The sequence below is a fragment of the Aethalodelphis obliquidens genome, unplaced genomic scaffold, assembly GCF_003676395.1.
Source record: "Aethalodelphis obliquidens isolate GAN/ISIS:26980383/991018 unplaced genomic scaffold, ASM367639v1 scaffold36, whole genome shotgun sequence".
Classification (NCBI taxonomy): domain Eukaryota; kingdom Metazoa; phylum Chordata; class Mammalia; order Artiodactyla; family Delphinidae; genus Aethalodelphis; species Aethalodelphis obliquidens.
In genome coordinates, this window is record NW_020837980.1 from 19,443,105 (window position 1) to 19,465,180 (window position 22,076).

Consider the following 22,076-nt stretch of genomic DNA (forward strand, 5'->3'; position numbering starts at 1 on the left):
TAATACAAATTCCTAAAAAATTTACAGAACAGAAACAGACACACAGACATATAAAACAAACTTATGGCTACCAAAGGGGAAGGGGGGGTGAGGAATAAATTAGGAGTACAGATTTAACAGATACACACTACTAGATATAAATAGATAAACAATAAGGTTCTACTGTATAGCACAGGGAACTATATTCAATACCTTGTAATAAACTGTAATGGAAAAGAATTGGAGAAAAGAATATAAATATATACACATATATGTATAACCAAATCACTTTGCTATACACCTGAAACTAACACAATATTGTAAATCAACTATACGTCAATGAAAAAAATTATCTTTTCAGTCCATTCACCACTGAAAATATCCCCACACACACACACACACAATCTACCAACATATAAGCACCACAGGCAAACTGTTTCATAGCTGCAATATGTACACATTACCTTTTCAGACCAGACCAGGGAGATGCTCTTAGAAACAGCTTGTTAACAGCCCCTCGCATTGCCGTTTAACAATCCGTTCATAGCCCATCAGGAAGCCAGCCCTCCAAGGAGATATATTTTACATCTACATGTAGGGTTTCTTTGCCACAAGGCTGGGTTTCATGCAATCTTTCACTCTATACGCTGGAAAACAGATTATGCCATAATTGCTGAGACATACGATCCTATGAGCATGCAATACATCTGCACATATACAGAGTCACAAGAACAAACCCTTGGAATAAAAGCAGAATGATGTCCAAGGAAGCACAAGCCACCCCATACAGTCCCGACCAGAACTAAAAATAGTGCAAAAAGACCTGGTGTCAGCTACTCTTGCACTGTTCCCTCCAGAACACGCTACTTCTAACCTCCAGTGTTGGTGTTTAAGCTTGAGCCTTCAATAACTGTACTTAGAAACCTTTCCCTGACCCAAAGAAGCTACTTTCCAGGCTTTGGATTGTGGAGCAATAGTTCGATGGACTTCAATTATGAGGCCATTAATGTACACAAGATGCGAACAAAGCGCGAAGCTGAAATTGTGAATTTCCCCCAAAGCCTAACATGTGTGCCCTGCGGCCACTAGGGCCAGCTGAGAGATTACCTTTCTGGCAAATGGAAACCCCTGAAGCTCTAAGTACCATCAACTGCCCAAAGTGCAGCCAGCTGGACCCCGCCTGGGGAAGCGTGAGGCCAAAACTTCCCCAAAGTGGCGCAACCTTGTCAACACAGCCCCAGGCGGAGTCCCAGAAGGATTGAGAGAAAAGCACCCTAAGTATATACAAGACCCCAAGAAGAATCGCAAGCACCAACATGGGGGCCAGAGCTGTGAAGTGGATCCTTCCTCATAATCCATCTGACATGTAGCCTGGCGGTCCACAAACATGTGCATCGGGTAGGATAACGAGATTTGCCCAAACTAGGCTCTGCAGGTCATCCTAAAATGGACCCAAATAAGAAACAGGAGGTGTTGCGAACTCATTTTCACCTATAACCTAGATAAAACTAACCAAGAGGCAAGAGGACTCTACTCCCGTCCACCCACACCCCTCGCCATGGCAAACCTTTAAATACCACAGTTGAAATGGAAACGTACCCAGAACCATCGTTCCCTTCAGTGGGACTGTTCAAGGCCATGGCTGACCACGAAAGCGCGCGCAGGCATCGCCCTACCTTACAGAAGCTCCACTTGGCCATTTCCCCAAATCTTTCGAGACAGACAAATTCTCAGAAAAGCAGGCTAAGGTTAACAGTGACTTGCACCCCGGGGCCCGGCTCGTCCCTCTGCTGGAATAACAGGCAGGGCCTTTCGGCGGGGTGTGCGTGGCTTTCTGCCTTTTCTTGCATTTTTAAGGTTCTTTTCCCTCCGAGGCCTCGTCCCACACATCTCCAAGCAGAGCCCACGACCTTGCACCCAGAAAATGAGAAATAAATCTGCCGTTGATGTCAGTGGATCTTTATTCATTTTCTAGGGTAGGGAGCTTAGAAGAAGCCAAGGTGCCAGGGACGGTGGGAGCACGTACGACGGGTATACTAATAGGTGCCCTACTTGAGATGTAACCCAACACCTAGGTCCCTGTGCCCATCTCCCTCCCGTCTGGGTGAAAGTTAAAGATCCCCTTACAGCATGCTGAAAGAGATTAGAGGATCACCACTGCAGCCTTCCTGTGCTCGCCAGCATTCCCCCAGGATTCCATCGTATCCAAAAACTGCTTCTGACCTGCAGCTGACTTTTGCTTCCGAGAAGCGTGCCCTCACCACTCATGCACGGCCCCGCCAGGAGCACAGAGCCTCAGAGGTGCACAAGAGCAGAATGCCAACTTCGGAGAGAGGCTTTGTTTCTCTGGGTCTGAGGGCAAAGCCTCTTGCCTTCCCAACGGGTATGGTCTCCCATCCCAACTCACCCTAAAGTGTTCAAGTCAGCAGACCCGGGGCAGGACTCGGGGGCACAGAGTCAAACATGGAGCTGGCAGCCTTCCAGGGGACTTGGGATGTCGTCAGCCAAATTGGGTCATTCAGATCTCCACAACCGGGAGAAGAGGAGACTCACCCAGACTGGGGACCTAGGCCACTCAGAATTCACCCTTAAGTGACAGTTCTCCCACCCAGTGCACCTCACTTTGGAGACAGGCCAGATCGAGAGGTGCAGAGTGAGAGTGATCCTGACCTGCCGTCCCCACCCATCACTGGCCACAACTGTCAAGACCATTAGGAGAGCCACGGTCTCGACAGAACAAGGCACCAGTCAAGTGAACTCATGACCCGGATTTTTTCAGATCTCAAGTCGAAAAGAGGACACAGCAGCTACCAAATGCATGAGGGGGCCAATCTTTCAGATTGCCCAGTTCCCAAAACCAGATGTGCCAACTCCAGGGCAGGAATTTGGACACGAGAGCACCCACAGAGGCCCAAAGAAATGAGAACTCACTTCTGTCCCCTCGGGTGCCCGGCCTGTGATCACAAACCTACACACGAAAAGACAGCGCTGGACCAGATGGCTGAGTCAGGAGACACGACCACGTGGTCTGCTCTGGCAGGAGGCCGACGTGACGGTCACAGATAGTGTCTGGGAAAGATATATGGTCTAGAACAATGAAGGAAGGAAGTAACATGGAAAGAAGTTGCCTTCCCTGTCTGAGCTTCCACCAAGCAGTCCAGAAAAGTACTCAGCAAACGCCTGCTCCCCTGTTATAACATCTCAGGTACGGTTCCTCTTGGCTACACCAGTGGCAGATCTATTTATCCGAGTACTAATTATTAGGCTTCAGACAATACTGGTCCCAAACTGTCTCTTGACCTGGAGTCTTCGTCAGGGATGCCAGCACTGTTCTGGCCACATCACAGCCAGGCTGGTACACGCGAGGCCACCGCTGCACACCTAGACCCACACTTTCCCCAGAGACCCAGGGAGGTGTTAGGGACACGGGTGACTTCAGAGACAGAAAGGCTGTTCTTTGGGGGTTGTTTTTTTTTTTTTAATTACAATGCTGATTTCTATCTGTAGCTCATTTCTTCCAGGAAATACTTGAGAGTCAGTATCTCATCTTTGGTTGCTGCTTCCTCGTGTATAGGGGATGTCACAGAATCAGGGATTAGTGACCTCATGATACAGAGAAATCTTCAGAAAGATGAAGCCACCTGGCCTCATCATAACCCACCGGAGAGGGCTGCAGGAGAGCTGAGCAGAAAAATCACCAAAGTTCTCTTGTGTTTTCCAGGGCGAAGGGAGAGGAACCGTTGCTCTCCAGACCTAAGCTCTTTCCTCAACGGCCTAAAAGTGCCCACACCTGCTTCTGGGGACGGCGGCGGAGGCTGCGCACATTCTCCCCACTGTTCCTCAAAAAGGGCTATTTTCCAGGCCCCACTTCATCTTCTCATTTAAAATGGATATCAAAGGAAAACGCAGAAACGCACTGTAAGTCCACAGCAAAAGACTGCTAACAAATACTTCAGCCCCCCTCTTAACATTTACTAAAAACAAAGCTTCCCTCATGCCCCAAAGTTACAAATTTGGCTTCTTCAAACTCTTCCGTCTAAACCTCCACGAAGAGCCATCCACTCCTGACGCTTGGAACTGGAAATTCACTGCCCACAGCAAACAGTGTCTGCTCTGTGGTCAGACAGACACGGGGCTGCGTGCCACACAGAAGCGGACTGAAGAATGGATGCTCCCTCTCGAGTCTCGGCCCCGTCACAAATAATAAGCAACTGTATGAACAGGCAGATCCCTGAATAGGTTTGAATACTTGAGGGCTGAGTAATAACGCCCATCAGAGGCCCTGCACAGTACTTCCAGGCTTCGGGGTTTTTCCTCTCCTTTCATCTCTGGAAACTTATTCAGAACCCTACTAGCTCTGCCCTCACCATTTGAAGATGCAAGAGGCATCTGTTTCTGCCATGTAATTACATCTGGCTCCTTGCTCCTGTTACTGGGGTCTGTAGTCAATGAAAGTCAAAAGCGAGGCTCTGCTGAGCGCTGACTGAGCGACCCCAACCCTGGGAGAAACTCATGGCGACGGTGATACGAGCCCAGCCTGGGAGTTGGCCCACCTGCAAGGCCTGGAGTTCAGTTCAGGCGGTGCCACAAACCAGCCACGGGAGCTCGAGCAACACCGTCACATCTCTGAGCTCCATTTTCTCAACGGTATAAGGCAGGCACAGGACTAGAAACCCTCTCGCCCCTTCTAGATCCCTGTGATGGGAGGATATAAAGAGGGAGAAGAACTAAGTTTGGGTGTTTTTAAAACAACGTAAGGCAGTGCCAACAGCCCCCAAAGACAGGTGTTTTTATTACCACTTCAGATGACTTAACAGGTTCAAGCTTAAGATGAACAAGTTCAAGAAGCAGCATTCGCACTCAGGTCTGTCTACTACAGGGTCCTTCCTTCCCCTAGAAGCTCTTCACGGTATGGCAATGACCGCTCCCCTCTTCTCGGGAACTTACCATCCCCTTAAGGGAAACCAGTGTTACAGAGAAGAACCAATGAATAGCATCAGGCAGAATAAAGTGCAAATCAAACTCTGAAGCAGCGCTGACTGGAACTACACGGGATCAACAGTCACATCCCTGAGCGTACGCACCCACGGTGCTCATACCAGCGGGGCCACACGCCCTTTTCAGGTCATTCAGGAAATAAGACCGTTTTCCGTGTGTCTGACTCCCACATACAAAGGGAAAATACCCCCGAGGAACACACGAGCTCCGGTGAGCGTGCAGATTTACTGGGTAGTTCTTTCCTGTCTTCTTTGGGGAGTAAGGTATTATTTTCATAAGTCATTCGTCCAGATAGCTGAAGCGTGGCCTTCTAAAAACGTAACGTTATTTCTATGCCAACCATTTTCGCTGGACAGCTTTCCAAAATGCATGACACTATTTCCTAACTTCCTAAATCTCATACTTTACAGTTTGTCTTCAACTTGGACAAGGTCATAATGATGATCATTAATACTGTCGGTCATTGTGTGGTACCAGACAAAGGGGTTTCACTCTCTAGATAGGAGTCCTCACCATGAAGCTATGCTTTCTGAGGTCTTGTCTGCTTTTTGCCAATTTTCCTGGTGTGAGTGGAACACGGTCCCGGGACAGAACACCTGGATCCTGACTCCAGCTCAGCTTTGAAGAGTACTGTGATCTCAAGCAGGCTATTTAAATGCTGCACGGGTCAGTTTCCTCATCTGTTTCATGAGAATCAGGGCTTAGGCTTTCTTAGTCCCTTCTTAACTCCCTCCACGCCATGTCTCTGTGTGCGTCCTTCCCTATGTCTGCTCTGAAGACAGCCTTCATTAAAGCTCTTCAAATCCACAAATGTATAAAGTCAGAGGGCCCAAATTCTCCCTTCATTCCGGGAAATTAGAACAAGGCCAGTAGGGTCAGGTAGCAAGCTATCAAGAAAAAAGATAGGGCTTCCCTGGTGGTGCAGTGCTTAAGAATCCTGCCAATGAGGGGGACACAGGTTCGAGCCCTGGTCCAGGAAGATCCCAGATGCTGGGGAGCAACTAAGCCCGCGAACCCCTACTACTGAGCCCACATGCCACAACTACTGAAGCCTGCGCACCTAGAGACCGTGCTCCGAAACAAACAGAAGCCACCGCAATGAGAAGCCCGCGCAACGCAACGAAGAGTAGCCCCCGCTCGCCGCAACTAGAGAAAGCCCACGTGTAGCAACAAAGACCCAAGGCAGTCAAAAATAAATAAATTTATTAAGAAAAAAGATGATTCCTTTGGTGGTGGGGGAAATCAGGGAACACCTGAAGAGACATCAAATAGATTCCTAGAAATCACACAGTATCTTCAGATGGACATGAGGGATGGTTTTTAAAAAGCATTGCATTCATGGATTGTGTAAAAAGTTTGAAATTGAAAAAAAAAAAAGCAGTGGAAGGAGAGAGACTGACCAGGGTGTGACCAAGGTGTCTAGCTCCGAGGGTGGGCAGGATGAGAGGACACGGCCCTGGCCTGTCACCCACCTGATCACCTGATGATGGGGTAAGGAGACACTGGGGGAAAGCAGAGCGAGGCAGAGAGGGAAAAGATTTCTGAGAAAAACATGAAAAGGGCACAAATGAACCCACCCACAGACAAAGTATCACTAGAGAACATCAGGGATTGGTGTACAAATGGGAGATCTGGACGTCCATTCCAAGGTGGGTGGTGCGACGTGACCATCTGGCTACCCTGCCACGAGAGGGCCGGTTAGGGGGCACCCACCCAGAGAGGGAAGGAGCATCTCTGCCGGCTCAATTCCCACCTCTCATCTTGGCCTGTGGGAAGCTCCCCCACAGCCCCATTACTCTTGGTTTCCTAACTTTCTTCATAAAGGTGGCTGTCCTTGCGTCTTGGGTCAGGAGAGAAAGTGCTTTGGAACTGCAGTCCCGAGATGTAGACTCGGTGAAGCTCGGGCCAGAGTACAGCCTGGAAGATCTCAGACCAATACATCGCTTCACGGCTACGGGCTTCAGGCTCCTCCTTTGCAAAACAGGGAGAAAACCTGCATCCCGGAGGGAGTAGTAAAGAGCAAACGAGATAATGTAGATAAAACGCTCAGCCCAAGGACCAGCACACAGCGGTATCCAATAAACGATGGTGGTGATGATGCAGGAGGATGACCACCAACGCAGCACACAAGCCCCTTTTATTACCCAGACCTTACAAGGCTCCCAAAACGCAGGTGTTTCACAGTTTCCCATACGCTTAGTCCACAGGCCTGAGTCAGCAATTAGCTCATCTGGGGCTCCACACCTAACAAACACAGGCTAATACCTTCCTTGTCACCACCCCACATACTCCCCAAATTCAAGGTCATTTAGCCAAAGACCAGGCTGAACTGTATACTTTCACTATCTAAAAAGAAAGGGTGATCAAGCAAATTAACGGAGCAAGCAACATACTGATGGTACTATTTCGATGCGGAAGGTACCGTCTCCAGCACACAGCAGCCCTCATTTCTCACCAGCTGACGGTGTGGACACAAGTCATTTCTGCCTGTTCGCACGGAGGCTCAGCCTCAGACGCCCTGGAAAGCCACACTCTATTAGGCTGGTTCCTGTATGTCCAAAAATCAATGAAAATGTGTTTGTTTTTTAACAGGCCATCATTCTAACTTCTCACTAACTTTACCCTTTCTCTCTCCAAATACTAGGCTTGGCAGCGACTGGTCTTTAAGCTGGGCCCCTTCTGGCGTGGGAACCCTGCGTCAACTTACACTCGTGCTATTCAACGCATCCACACAGAGGCTGGTTTCTACAACAAATGCGGCAGTGAAGGATTCTGCCAGAAAACCACCATCAGTGCGTCTCCTGAAGTAGCATTCACAGAGACAAATACTTCGTTTGTACACCCCACACCCTAGGGGGCTTCGTTTGGCGCTGATTCCCTCAGCCGGGAGATCCACACCACAGGGCAACTTTTCAACATCCGTAACAGAACGCACCTGCTCTTCAAGATGGTCCTCACACGCCCTCCCCACCTGCCCCCAGCCTGCCTCAGTGTGCTCAACTCAGATGCCCAGAATTTGTTTTAGTTCCACCTTCCTCTGTTGCCCGTATTTGGGGTGTTTCTTCCCTTCACTTACCTATGCTAAAGAGGTAAGCTACTTCCCTAGGACCAGCTGCCATGTTTTTAGCTGATGCAGAGCCTACTGTGTATAAATTAAGGTGTACAGTTGAGCCTAGGGCCCCCTCAAGGATTCCTCAGAAAAGGCCCTGCTAACAGGTCCAGCACCCTCAGCCCAAAACAGAAGTACCAGTCCCTCACATGGTATAAAAAAGTACCACTGCACCCCACCATCCCATCTTTGGGTATAAATCCAAAGAACTCAAAGCAGGATCTCAAAGAGGCATTTGTACAGCCATGTTCACCGCGGCAGTATTCACAACACCTGTGAGATGAGAGTAACCCAGATGTCCATCAACAGACTAATGGATAAAGAAAATATGGCATATACATAAAATGGACTATTACGCAGCCTTGAAAAAAGGAAATCCTGTCACATACTGCAACATGGATGAGCCCCCAGGCCATTATGCTAAGTGAAGTAAAGAAAGTATGATTCCACTCATATGAACTATTTAAAGTAGTCAAAATCAGAAAGAAAATAGGAAGGTGGTTACGGAGGGCTGGGAGAAGGGGAGAGGGGAAATGGGTGTTGAGCGAGTATAGAGTTTCAGTGTTGCAAGATGAAAAAGTTCTAGAGATCAGTTGCACAACAACGTGAACAGACAACACGACTGAACTGTACCCTTAAAAATGGTTAAGATGGTAAATTTAATGCTACATGCTTTTTACCAGAATACAAAAAATGTATTGCTGTAGATGGTGGTGCAAATACAAGTCCATGAAGCCCTTCTTCCCTCATCCCCCCCCTCCTACTCCTTCCTCTTCTCACATCTAACAATATACCCTCTGGACCCAGGGCTCCCACACACACCATCTTCCTTGGCACGTACCTCTGTGCCCTCATACCAGCTGGCTTTCGATTAAAATGGACCAAGCTGGGAAGTGCTAGAGAGTGTGCAGCCTGTTGTATTGAATCTCCTTGGCCTCTTATAGGGATGCACCGTGAACCCAGCCCAGTGAGGGACAGGGGCCTGAGAACCAGGGGGTCTGCGTTGCTCTAAACCTGGCTCAGTCACCGATCAGCTGAAGCAAACAATTTAGCTGTGTGGACCTCCTCTCCATAAAAATCAGACGTTGTAGGGACTTCCCTAGTGGCGCAGTGGTTAAGAATCCTCCTGCCGGGCTTCCCTGGTTGGTGCAGTGGTTAAGAATCTGCCTGCCAATGCAGGGGACACGGATTCGATCCCTGGTCTGGGAAGATCCCACATGCCGCGGAGCAACTGAGCCCGCGCGCCACAACTACTGAGCCTGTGCTCTAGAGCCTGCGAGCCACAACTACTGGAGCCCACGTGCCACAACTACTGAAGCCCGCAGGCCTAGAGCCTGTGCTCTGCCACAAGAGAAGCCACTGCAATGAGAAGCCCGCACAGTGTAACAAAGAGTAGACCCCGCTCACCACAGCTAGAGAAAGCCCGCACACAGCAACGAAGACCCAACGAAGCCATAAATAAATAAATAAATAAGAATCCGCCTGCCAATACAGGGGACATGGGTTCAAGCCCTGGTCCGGGGAGATCCCACATGACGTGGAGCAACTAAGCCCGTGCCCTTAGAGCCCACGCTCCGCAACAAGAGAAGCCACTGCAGTAAGAAGCCCGCGCCCCGCAATGGAGAGTAGCCCCCGCTCACCGCAACTAGAGAAAGCCCGTGCGCAGCAACGAAGACCCAACACAGCAAAAAAATAAACTAAAATCAGACGTTGGCCCAGGTGATCTTTATAGTCTCTCAGCTCTTAGATTCTCAAAGTTCCCTGATTCACTTGCTGAAGACCCTGGGGAAAACTTAGAAGCCTGCTAATCTGAACCTTCTCCAGTGATTCCTCAAGCCCCTGTCTCGTATCTTTTACCCAGTTCCATGTTGTTGTTTGTTGAGACACAAAAGCAGTTTTTGAAAATGTTATCAAAATAAGAAAACATTATTATTAGGCCAAAATTCTACCAGTAATAATTTTTAGGCAGACACCCAAGGGAGTGCTCTAGGCCTCCCTGTGACAGCAGAGTGGCCCTAGTAACCACTGTATGCTAGCCTGTGGGTGAAGTGTTAAGTCACTCCGAGCACACAGGACAGAGAGCGGAAAGGGTACTGACCTCCTTCCATGCTTCACTGCAAGTCAGCAAACATTACTGACACACATTTCTGAGCCAGGTGCCAAGGTGGGCACCAGGACGCAAAGATAATCGCCACTAAACCCAAGGAGCTCAGAGCCCAGGAGGGGAAACCCAGAGACTCCCAGAAAGCAGCAAAATAGAGATTGCATTCCGCTAAAAAAGCCAACCAGTACGGAGGGCAGGGAAAGGAGGGGCCAGGGATGTTACGCAACTATTTCTCTGTACTATCCTGGATAGTTCTAGCCGGCCGCCCAGCCAGCCTTACGCAGGGCTGTGTCTGCTGGGCCATAGTTACTTTCCACTGCAACTTGGCTGAAGTTAAAACTGAACAGGTGACTTGAAGGTGAAGGCTGATGATGGAAAAGATAGCCTCTTCCTTTCTCCCGTACCCAGCAGTCAGCCACACGATCCTCCGAAAAAAATAATTTGACTTTTTACAGAGTTAGGTGACCCCGTCCTTACATTGAAACAACCCCAAATGGTCAGGAATGGAAGCATTTAATCTCTCACGATGAGGGCGCCCAGTGCAGACAAACAGTGGGGCGCAGCCATAGTTTGGGTGACCTTGGGCTGGTCAACCTGTCTTCTGCTATAAACATGTGTCTGATATTAACTTCCCTGCAGTGCCGGGAACATGCTTATAAAGTGCAAAAGAAATATAAAAGCCAATATCAGGCATTCATCAGCAACCACCACCATGAAAGTGATACAGAGATGTCACTGACTGATTCAGAAACTTTCACCCTGGAAATTCCACCGAAATCGTACACTACTCTTTTCTAGCACAGAAGTAAACAGAGTACTTCCCTCTGTGGCTGCCTCTGGTCAGGCTCCCCTGTGCTCCATCACACCAGCTGCTGAGGAATTTACTGCCTGCTGACCAGCTGCTTGTAAGGAATGAGAGCCAGGGAGGAAGGTTTCAGGAGTAGACAGGAGGAGTGAAGGAAATCTCTCCACACAGACAGCCTTCCGTGTCACATGTCCTCAGGATATCAGAGCCATCAGGTCATCCTTGAAAGCTCCTGACACTCATTCTCTGCTCCACAGAAAACTTTATTGTTTACTGGACTGTAGAAAAAAATCCCAGTTCTTGTGGGTTCCCAGCAAACATTTTTTATTATGCAGTCACTGTACCACATCCCAAGGACTGAGGGAAACACCGCACACATCACCAGAGCATTTTCAGACAAGCTAGAATAAGCCCAGTCCTTGATCTCCGGCGCTTCTTACTGGAACGTTGCAAACTAAACAAACTCTGTGGAAAAACGCACTTCACATATGTGCATTTAAACATATGCACAGTCCAAGCAAACAGTCATATTCTGGTTCCATAAGGAGCAATCCAAAATAAAAGCGATACTTTCATTACTAGTGAAGACCATTAAATCTAATTACAGAGAAATACAGAGTGAGAAAAGAGGCTCCCGAAAAGAACTGCGGGGTAAACAATAAGGAAAAAAATGATATACAAACTACGGCTGCAATTTTTATGTCACATGTAAGACACTGTGCTGTCTGGGTTTAGGAATGATTCCATCCATGTGTGTAAGGAAAGGGCTGCTGTAGCCTCCCACTGGGGTACAATAAGGTGAGCACCTGCAGTACCCAAACATGAGCCCCTCAGAACAGGGGGCATATGCAGTCTCTTCAGAAGAGACATCGAGAAAAGTCACGGAAAGGCTTGTTTTTTGTTGTTTTCACCCTAAAATCACTATCTCATAGTTGGTCCAGGTTCTCCCCAGGTCAGATTTATTGCCATAGAGCTAAATACAATTTACTGATTTCATACCCTAGTATTTAGTTACCTCTGTTTGTGTTATGTAGTGTCAGATAAATTAGATCAGGCATACCGTAGGATTTTCCTGAACTCGTAGAATCAAATTTATACAGCAAAAGAAATTGGTTTTGAAGTATAAACCTACCTAACATCTTTACTCTGACACTCCCCTGCTACCGCAGACATACTGCTATCCCCAGATATGTACAAACACAGAAACCCGAAAGTTCCACCGGGCATTTTTTTGCGAGGCAAAAACAAAGAAACCCAACCCACCTTTTCAGTTCACATTAGCCCTAATTCAAACCCCATGAGCATCTTGCCGGATAAGAAACACTAACACCTGAGTATAATTATGAAACCCTAATAAGCAAACATGAGAAAATACTGTTTCCTCTAAACAGATGCTATGGAAAAGCCGTGTTAAAGCAGGAAAGGTTTCTCGAATTCTCCATAGATGAAGAAAACTGGTTACTTGTGCATTGTCTCTGCAGGGTTCCCTCAATGAACACAGTTAATGGGCCAAGCCACAAACTTCAGGAGCTTCAGCGTCTCACAGAAGCAAAAGGCTTTTCCATCTGGGTACTGATGGAACAGTGAAATGGAAGTGCACACCAAATGCAAGGACGGGGCAAAATAATTGGGGGAGATGGACAAATCAGTCTGCCTCCTCACGGTGGCAAACTTTACGACAACTTTCTAGAAGCAACAAACCGCAACACCACTAGCCTTTATAGACACACATATATATAAATGTACACACACAACTACTTGGAAGGTAAATGCTGTGTTTGCAAACATCCTTCACCATCTTGCATTTACAATACTGAAAACCATGGCCAGAAAGCTGGGAGATTTCTACTTTTAGCTCTCCTCTCTGCACTGTCAAACTGGGAAGGTCATTTTGTCTGGTCACTTAGGTAATTCTCCCTCTCTGCAACACGGGAGTTTTCTACTTTGGGATTGCTCAGCGTTCAGATGCATCAGAGTAAAATAACCATTCAGCGACTTTATTCACCTTGGTTTAAAGGGAAAAAAAAAAGAAAGAAAAGAAATTCATTGTGCAATGCCCAGGAAAAGCTGACACCACGACTGTCTCTCCGACAAGCGCTTGCAATTACAATGCGGGGGTGGGGGGAATCTGTCGGATCCGACTCTGTGAGCCCTTAAAAAAAAGAAATGATTCCAATCCCAATGGAGCCGGAGAACTTTTTTTTCTAAGGAGACCACCCCTCGGGAACAAAAGTTCCATTTCGGTCACATGTTGGGAGTACGAATAGGGACCAGGTTTTTTTAAAGGCGCACTAATTACGGGGGTGTTTTACAGTCCTGGAGACCACTCGGGCTCCTCCAGACCGACGGTGACTGGCATTTCATTGTCAAAAAGCAAAGGGGTGAGGTGAGGGCGCAGGAGCCGACAGGGCGCTCGGCGGGAGGGGGGGAGCAGCAAGGTTACACTAAAGGGTACGCTGCCGCCGCGAGCCGCGTCTCCTTCCCCGGCGCCCCAAATAATTTCCTGCGAACAGAGCGACTGCAACAGTCCCCTCACAACTGAAGAGCCCAGTACGACTGGCCGGGCCGGTGCAGCTCAAGGTTTTCCACCCCGGAGAGGGAGGGGGAGAAGATCTTTACCTTAATGCTACACTGAGCAGGAGTCTCAGACATGTCTCACAGCGAGAGAGATCAGGAAGTTCTCAGTTTTTTTCCACTTTCCTTTCCTCTCCCCAACCCAGAAACGCTCCACAGCCGGCCGGACGCGGTCATTTAAGAAGTTTCTTGCAGCATCTCTCCCGGCGGCCGCCCCGGGGGGCCGCGAGCGCGCGGGGCGGGGCGGGCGCCGGCGGAGTAGCCGCGCGGGGCGGCGGGGGCGTGGGAGCCGGGCGGCGCGGCGGCGGGGTCTGCAGGTCGCGGTGCGGCGCGGCGACCCGGGACGCAGCCCGGCCGGCCTCCCGCTCTCTCCTCCCACCCGGGCCGGCGCCCCCGCCCCCCGCCCTCCCGCCGCTCTCCCTCGCTCTCTCTCTCGAATGTTTTCCTTCCTGGAAGAGAGAAACTGAAAGGCAGAACTGAGAAAGCTCTTTGCTCATTGATCTTGAGAGTTTCAGTGCAGAAACTGACGTGAATTCCCAGCACTGAGCTCTGCCTCTTAAAGGAGCCACCAGGAAATAAAAGATCGGGTTACAGCCCCGCATCGGAGAAATAAAAGCCGGGCCGGGGTGGGGGAGGGGCGGCGGCGGGGGCGCGGGCAGAGGATCCCGGGGAGCGGGGCCGCGCGAGGCCGCGGCTGCTAACTAGGCGGGCGGCGCGGCCCCCGCCGGCCTGACGCGGGGCGTCCTAGGCTCCGCTGGGCCGCCGCCTGGCTCGCGGAAGACACGCCGAGAAACGTTCCATCGGGGCCCCAGAAACCTCAGAACAGGTTTTATTAAACGCCTCCCCTCCCCTAGCTCCGTCTCTTGGATACATTGAAAGGCACAGGGTTTCCCCACCCCCCGCCGAGCGCAGACGCAATGAAAATAATTATATAGGAAGGGACATTCCGGTAAGGACGCGGAATCCGAAGGAGGAAGTAAAACAATAGCCTTTGTTCTGCTTCTCGACCGCGGCCTCTTTAAGAGAATCCACCAGGAAATGGGAGATCGGGTTACAGCCCGCACCGGGGTAAAGGGGCGAGCTAGCGAGCGAGCGAGTCGCGGAGCGCGACGTCGGAGACAAAGCGGGGCGGCCACCGGCAGAAGCCCAGCCTGGCCGCGGGGGATTCCCCGCGAAGGTGGGCGCCCGGAAAAGAGGAGGCGCGCGCGCCCGCCAGGCCGGGGATGCGGGCGCTGCCCCAGCCGAGCACGCGTCCTGGAGAAGGAAAGGCTGTTGGGAGGTTATCAAAGGCAGTTGAGTTCCTTTTCCTGACCCCCCTTCCTCCCTGTTTCGAAATCCTCTGTCTTTTTAAAGCAATAGCGGCCGCTACCAACCGAAATAGGTGACTCGACTGCAAAGTTGACAGGACGTGTTCCTGGAGATAATACCCCTCCCCAGGACTGCTTCTCTGAAACCATCCTTGGCGGATGGGACGACCCCGGGATCCTGCCGGGGGAGGAATATTTGGTTGGAAAAACAATTGAGAGGAGGTTAAATCCTGTCGGGCTGAAGGTTCTAGCCTTGAGTACGTGCAGTCTGATCACTCTATGATTTTTATTGTTATTTATAGTCTCTGAAAATGCTCTGAAGTGTCCACTGCAGAAGGTTGAGAACATTATACTTATGTTTAAATTCTAAACCCTGCTAATACGTACGGCTTTAATGTGTGGATGTGTATTAAATTACAAATATATAAATACATATGTATAATGTGTGTCTATAGTATATACAGATAAACCAGGACAGATTTCCCAGACCCTCCCCATTACACGGATTTTTCCTACCCACTTGCCTTCATCTCTCCACATAATAAATTGTGTTCAGACTTCTTCACACGCTCATTCGAAGAACACTCTGAACCAGAATTTATTAAAGGGGTTGGAATGGGAAAAGAGTCCTATTGCTGGGATGGTGGGAATAATGGGATTTTGTGAGTCTCCGAGGACCTCAGCAGTCCATGTCACCTGGTAGTCCTGTCCTTCCCGAGAGCGCTCATGTCCACACCAGCTCTTCTGCCCTGGACCACCTGCTGCTCCCACCTCAACCCACACACACGCGTCTACTTTTGATCCCTCGGCTGGTGTTGCAGGCGTTGGTTCTGATGTCCCATTGCTGGGTTAAGTCCTGTAAACCTCTACATCCCTTACTTATCAGCATGATCTTTGGCAACTCACTCTCTCAGCTTGGGTAAAATGGGGTGGGGAATATTACCTATCTCCTAAGATTCCTGTGAGTATTTATTAAATGAGCAAATATGTACAAAGTGATGAATTATCTGAGTTCTAATTATATACTTTATCTGCTCAATGAACGTTAGCTACCATTATTTAACCTCAGGACTGAATTAACTCTCAACTTTGTTCTATCTCCTCGTTACCTTCTCCAGGTGACTCAACAAAAGTGGCGTGTAAAGGAGACTGTGTGTGGTTCCAAAGCAAACTACGCAGTAGCAGCTGTGGAAGACATTGCATTTAGCCAGGGGTTGGTGATTTCTTTCTGCAAAGGGCCCAATAGTGAATATTTTAGGCTTTGTGCCCCAAGAGACAAAATTGAGACTATGTAGATACTTATATAGCAATAGAGAAAACAAATATCTACAGTTTTGTTTTTATTGACAAAATATAAGGTGTAATAATAAGAGTTGTAATACAGGTCTAACAATGAGAGGAATGGAACTCTTTTTTTTTTTTTTTTAAGGGGGATAACATTTCACTTAGTTAAACCCCAGTTTAAACTAAATGTTCTCTATCATCAAAATTGACTGCAAATGTTTATCTGCTAATGGTGATCTGTCATGAGATTTCACGTATTTCATTTGGAAGTATCTTTTCATCCAGATAGGATCCTGCCAAATGTATCAATCCATGAGCATATGGTTTTACTTGAGCATACTTATTGCTTATAAGGCATTTATACAATTTTATTGGAATTCTATAAATTCTCTTGATATTTCCCCTTTAGCCTGTCATTACATTGCAGATTAATCACTTCCAATTGAAAGTTAGGTAGAAGTGCCTCAACTGCACAGTGAAGTGGATTTTAAATATGAAAATATCCTTTTCACTTGCATCAAAATCCAAAAACCACTGCTGGAACTGTAGTTTGAGTTCAGAAAATAGAACTGCTGCAAATGTGTGTTAGAATGGACATCTTGCTTCTTGTCTTAACTTTTGACCATATAGGAAATGTATAAAGCAGCTTTATATTATTTGTGATTCAAACAATGTTAATTGTGTCGAAATGATTTAACTGCAGTATAAGCTCCACATATAGCTATATTTTGCCTTGTAGTTTTAGGTTTAATTCATGAAAAACAGACTTGATAAAGTCTGTAGCAAAACTAATTTCCAAAACCACTCAGTAATAGTAGTTAAGGGAAGTTGTTTTCATTCACTCATTCCCATTTGTCAGGTGTTTCTCTATTCCTTGTTTCCTGACTTCTTTGGGGTAATTAGGTATTTTTTTTCATATTCCATTTAAATTCCTAGATGGTCTTTCTAGTGTTTCTTTTTTACATTAAATATAGTGGTTGCTCTAGAAATTACAATTTGCATCTTTAATTACCACAGTCTATCTTCAAATAATATTATTCTATCTCATAAATATATAAGAAACTTACAACAGCATAATTTCATTTATCCCTCTCCCATCCTTTATGATATTGTCCTATATTTTATTTCTACCTGTGTTACAAAACCCACCATACACTGTAGGGGGTTTTGATTTTTTTTTTAATATTGTAAATATGTGTGTATAATGAAGGTACTAAAATATGTCTCTTTTTAATCTGTCCAGCTATTTATCCTTTCTGGTACTTTCTTATTCCCTCTTGCAGATCTAGTATCATTTCTGTTTGGCCTCAAGAACTTCTTTGGCATTTCTTGTTGGAGATAAAGTCTCTCAGCTTTCTTTGTGTCAGAATGTCTTTATTTCACATTCATTTTTGAAGGATAATTTTCAACTGTGTATAAAATTTTAGGTTGACAGATATTTTTTTTCCTTTTGGCACTTTAAACATTTCATTCCATCTCTGTCTCCATTATTTTTAAGAGTCATTTGTAGTTCATATTTTAGCTCCCTGTGTGTAATGTCTTTTTTTCTCTGGCTGTCATTAAGACCTGGTTTCTAAACTTGGTTTTCAGAATTGTGACTAGGATGTGCCTACATGTGGGGTTTTTTTGGTTTGTTTGTATTTATTCTTCTTGATGTTGGCTACAGTTCTTGGACCTATAAGTTGGTATCTTTCGTCAGTTTTGGAAAATTCTGATCTGTTATCTCTTTGAATATTGTTTTCTGCCCATTCTTTGTACTCCTTTTTTTTTTTTTCCTGCAATGATACAAGTGTTAGACCAACTGACATTGTTCAATAGACCCAAATGCTCTATTGTATTTATCATTTTTTCTTTTTGACTTTCAATTTGGATGCTTTCTATTTATCTCTTTTCCAAGTTTTTTTCCTCCGTTATTGTCCAACTTACTGCTAAGCCTATCAAGTTCTTTACTTCTGATACTGTATTTTTAGCATTTCCATTTTTTAATATTCTCCATCACTTTTCTGAAGTTGCTCATATCTTTATTTATGGGTTCTACCTTTTTTTTTTAAAGTCCTTTAGCATTTTTGTTATAATGTGATAATTCTCAAATGTGAGGTTTTCTTGCTTAACTTCAGTTGGTTTCCTTACTTGACCATGAGTTACATTTTCTTGCTCTTTTGTGTGTGTGTCTTGCTATTTTTTACTCTATGCTGGACATTTTATGTAAAACTACATACATTTTCTGTAAAAATACAGTAGACAATGAATTAAATATTTTCCTCCAAAAAGGGCCACACACATTCTCCTGTAAGACCACTAGAATTGGAGCTGAGTAGCTATAATCTATCGTTGAGCTAGATGTGGGCTTTGTTGTAATTTTTCAGCTTGATTCAGTTCACCACAGGTTTCAAATATTTTGAAGGCAAGATCAGAACTTTTCCTATAAGCAAATACTGTCTTAGAGCTGTTATCTCAGCTGTTCTGCCTTGCTTGATGTCTTCATTAGCTATCAAGCCTTCAGGCAGGCTCTCCCTTCTCTCCTGCCCTGACCCTCAATTTTTCTTAGCTGAAGGCCTGGAGTGCCATGGGTTTTCTCTCAGCTCTCCCACCCTCTACAAGTCTTTCTTAACTAAAAGCCCAGTGTGTCTCTGAGAGCGTCTCTCAGCTCTTCTTCCCTGCCCTTCTGTTTATGGCCCTATCCCAGTAGTTAGTGAATATCAGTGGGAAAGAATAGTGAGGTAGTATAGTTGCACTCTGTGCCTGTGATTCCCCTGGATTCTAATCTGTCATATAAGCCCACCCACGGCCATTAAAATTTGTTAAAAGTTAGGCTGATTCCTCCTTGCCATCATCTATGGTGGAGTCCTATACTTCAGTCAGGGGTGAGAACCACTGTGGATCTTTTCTTTCATTTGAAGGATTGTCATTTTCTGAAACTTAATTCACTTAGGTTTCTTTGTGCTCTCATCTCTCTGATGGTTTTTTAAATTATAATTATGTAGATTATCTGGTTTGTTTTAGGTGTTAGGGAATGAATTATGGTCTCTTGTGACTTTCTACATACAAACTGGAAGAGGAACCTGAATGTCTAGTCTTTATCCTCCAAAAGAGTGATGAGGAGTGGCGAGAAGTAGGGAAGAATGAAGTTAAGAACCATGTGGAAGTGGATGTGCTTAATTAAAAAACATGGCCATTATTGTAGTATAATGTTATGTTTTTACAATGAAAATAATAACATTTAAAAAATATAAACTCCAAAAACAAAAACCCCACAAAAAAACACCATCCACATATCTCTGCCAAATCAGAATTCCTTAACCTAATGGGCATGCTTCTGTAAAAAGGATCTGTCATAACTGGTGGGGTGGGAAAGAAGAGGAGAAATGTTTCTGCTTATCCAAAGAAGACATGGGTTTTTAAATCTTAAGAGTCACTGCCTTAAACTATATATTTTCTTTACTATATCAGTCAGGGTGCATTCAGGCAGAATTACCTCCATGTGTGTGTTGTGGGAGTGTATTGTGTATATAGAGAGAGAGAGAGAGAGAGAGAATGATTGTGTATTTCTGATGGCATGCTGACTGATACAGTAAAGGAAGCATACATATATACAGCAGGCAGCTGGAAGAGCAGATCTTCCAGCTGGGTGAAACCAAGAAATCAAGAAATGGATGAAATCTATGCTCAACTATGGGTGAAACCAAGAAAAAGCTAGAACTCAAAAGCATGAGCTGGAGCCCATGAGAATGGACTGAAACCCACGTCAATCTCATTGCCTCTGACCTTGATGTCCTGGGTGTCCTGCGCGCGCGCACACACACACACACACACACACACACACACACACACACACACACACGCCTGGCTCAGGAGTTGCAGAAGCTGAAGGAGGATCATGGTGAAGGCGGAGCGGTCAGTGGCCCAGACACTGCCCCACACCAATGAGGGAGGCAACAGAGGAGTGACAATATGTGTGAGCTACAAAATATCTGCTGCTTCATTTCTACCTTCCAAGTCACTCCACACTCTCTCCTGTGTCCCACGCTAACTGGAAACATACAGAGAAGGGAATTCTGAGAATGTATTTCAATCTAGCTAAGTTGTCACGTTACAAAGTCACTACGCAAAATGATCAGCTTCCCATAGCCCTCTCCTGCTGTTATATTTTTAGAATTTTTCAGTTCTCTGTCACATCATCCCCCATCTAACCTTCAAACTATTGTATTCCATATGCCTTCTCCCTATGGCATCCCCATCTCTCTTAATAATGCCATCATATTATCAACCTCCAAGTTAATGAACCTCAAAATAATTTTTGACATGCTGCTCTCGTCTATGCCATAAATATCGTCTCTTCCCAGATCTTTCTGTCTCATTCACAGAGTCTCCCTTATCCTGCCAGCAGTGGCAACTCCAGTTTGGGTTATTGCCACTTCCTTTTTCCACGGAACTTGTATAGTTTATCTATAATCACTACTGAATCTTCTATCTCTGCTCAAATCTCTTACTTCATTACTCCCATTGCTATCCTCAGGCCTTGTCCCACATTACTCAAAACTCCACCCACACACACAAACTATGAAACTATTTGTTTTCTGTCAAGTAGAACCTGAAAATCACCTCCTTCATAAATCCACCTCACACTGTATAAATGGAAGGTATCCAAAAGATAAGGAGTTGGAATGCTGGAGTGGATTTATTATGTAAGAACTACCGCTCTCCCCTAATTATGACCTGGGAGGGTTCAGAAGACACTCCCTTCAACAAGGCTTTAAGTGGTGCATTGTTGAAGCAAACACCAGCACCCTTGCAGAGTCCTATAGTAGCCATTCTCTAAGCCATGAATGCTGCCGTTAGACTGGGCTCTCTGAATTCACTGGGGATGGTGGGATACTGGAGTGACAGGTGTCAAGTGACATTGCTTAACTATTTTAACTACCAGAGATAAGAAAACATGGTTATCATAATGGATAGCAAAGCTAAAGTGATAATTAATCACCATGGTTTGATCTTTGGTATTGGCTAATTTATTGGGATCTCCCTAGGACTGAAATTAATAGACATCCTATTAAAGTCTTACTTGACTTGTATACACAGAAAAGCTCTAGGTCCAGAGTCAAAAATTCTGACCTGAGTCCCAATAACAGACAGTGCTGGATCCTCAACTGAATCCCAGACTTGATTCAGTCCACATATAGATGCAGAGCCCCTTAAATTAAGGGGAGGCAGGTCTCCTTGAGGAAGAAACCTGCTACACTGCCAAAAATGTATGCTGTAAATCTTCTACCCACCCTTCCCCACAGGCACATGTGGCCACCTACCAGTATGGTTTTGCATCAGGGAAGGGGGAACAACGAGAATTGGGGGCAGTTACTGCACACTGGCTCTGAATTAACACTGATTCCTAGAAACCCAATAGGTGGAGTTTTGACTTGAGCCCAATTCACAGTGGGCTTGGTGGATACCCAAACCCACCCCACGATTATTTTCCCAGTTCTGAAATGCAGAGTTGGAATTTACATATTCATCAAATGGCAGAATCCCTGCAGTGTTCCCCAAATTATGAAGTGAGGGGTTTATGATAGAAGGCCAGAAAGAAGTTCCTAGAATGGCTTTTACTTGCTAAAATAGTAAATCAAATGATATAGCATTCCTGGAGGAATTACAGAGATTAGTGCCACCATAAAGTTCTTAAAGGATGGAGAAGTGGTGATTTCTACTACATTCCCATTCATTTCACCTATTGGCCTGTGAATGAGAGCTAGGTCTTGGACTTCCCTGGTGGCACAGTGGTTAAGACTCCGCCTGCCAATGTAGGGGACACGGGTTCAAGCCCTGATCCAGGAAGATGCCGCGGAGCAACTAAGCCTGTATGCCACAACTACTGAGCCTGCACTCTAGAGCCCACGAGCCACAGCTATTAAACCCGCGTGC

The 22,076-nt window shown here is 46.3% G+C and overlaps 1 protein-coding gene and 1 long non-coding RNA gene across 7 annotated transcripts in view; one reads left to right on the plus strand and one right to left on the minus strand.

The window, feature by feature from the left end:
- The window catches only part of ETV6 (ETS variant transcription factor 6), a 240,456-nt gene extending 226,471 nt beyond the window's left edge, over positions 1 to 13,985 (minus strand). For 2 of the 5 annotated variants that reach the window (XM_027129589.1, XM_027129588.1), the window contains exon 1: positions 13,615 to 13,956. Coding sequence is in view for 3 of the 5 variants with exons in the window: in XM_027129586.1 (XP_026985387.1) it covers positions 13,615 to 13,647 (33 nt within the window). In the remaining 2 variants the exon portion in view is untranslated. Of the gene's footprint in view, positions 1 to 13,614 lie in introns of all 5 variants that reach the window. The other 3 variants (XM_027129586.1, XM_027129591.1, XM_027129585.1) reach the window with 3 other exon arrangements.
- Positions 13,986 to 14,289: 304 nt separating this feature from the next.
- On the plus strand, positions 14,290 to 21,412 carry LOC113632427 (uncharacterized). Of its 2 annotated transcripts, none has more exons than XR_003437803.1 (3): positions 14,290 to 15,133; positions 15,995 to 16,089; positions 19,164 to 21,412. It is a non-coding gene; the product is annotated as an uncharacterized LOC113632427 (long non-coding RNA). The 2 variants fall into 2 exon arrangements; XR_003437804.1 differs by having other exon boundaries at positions 14,290 to 14,861.
- The last annotated feature ends 664 nt before the right edge of the window (positions 21,413 to 22,076 follow it).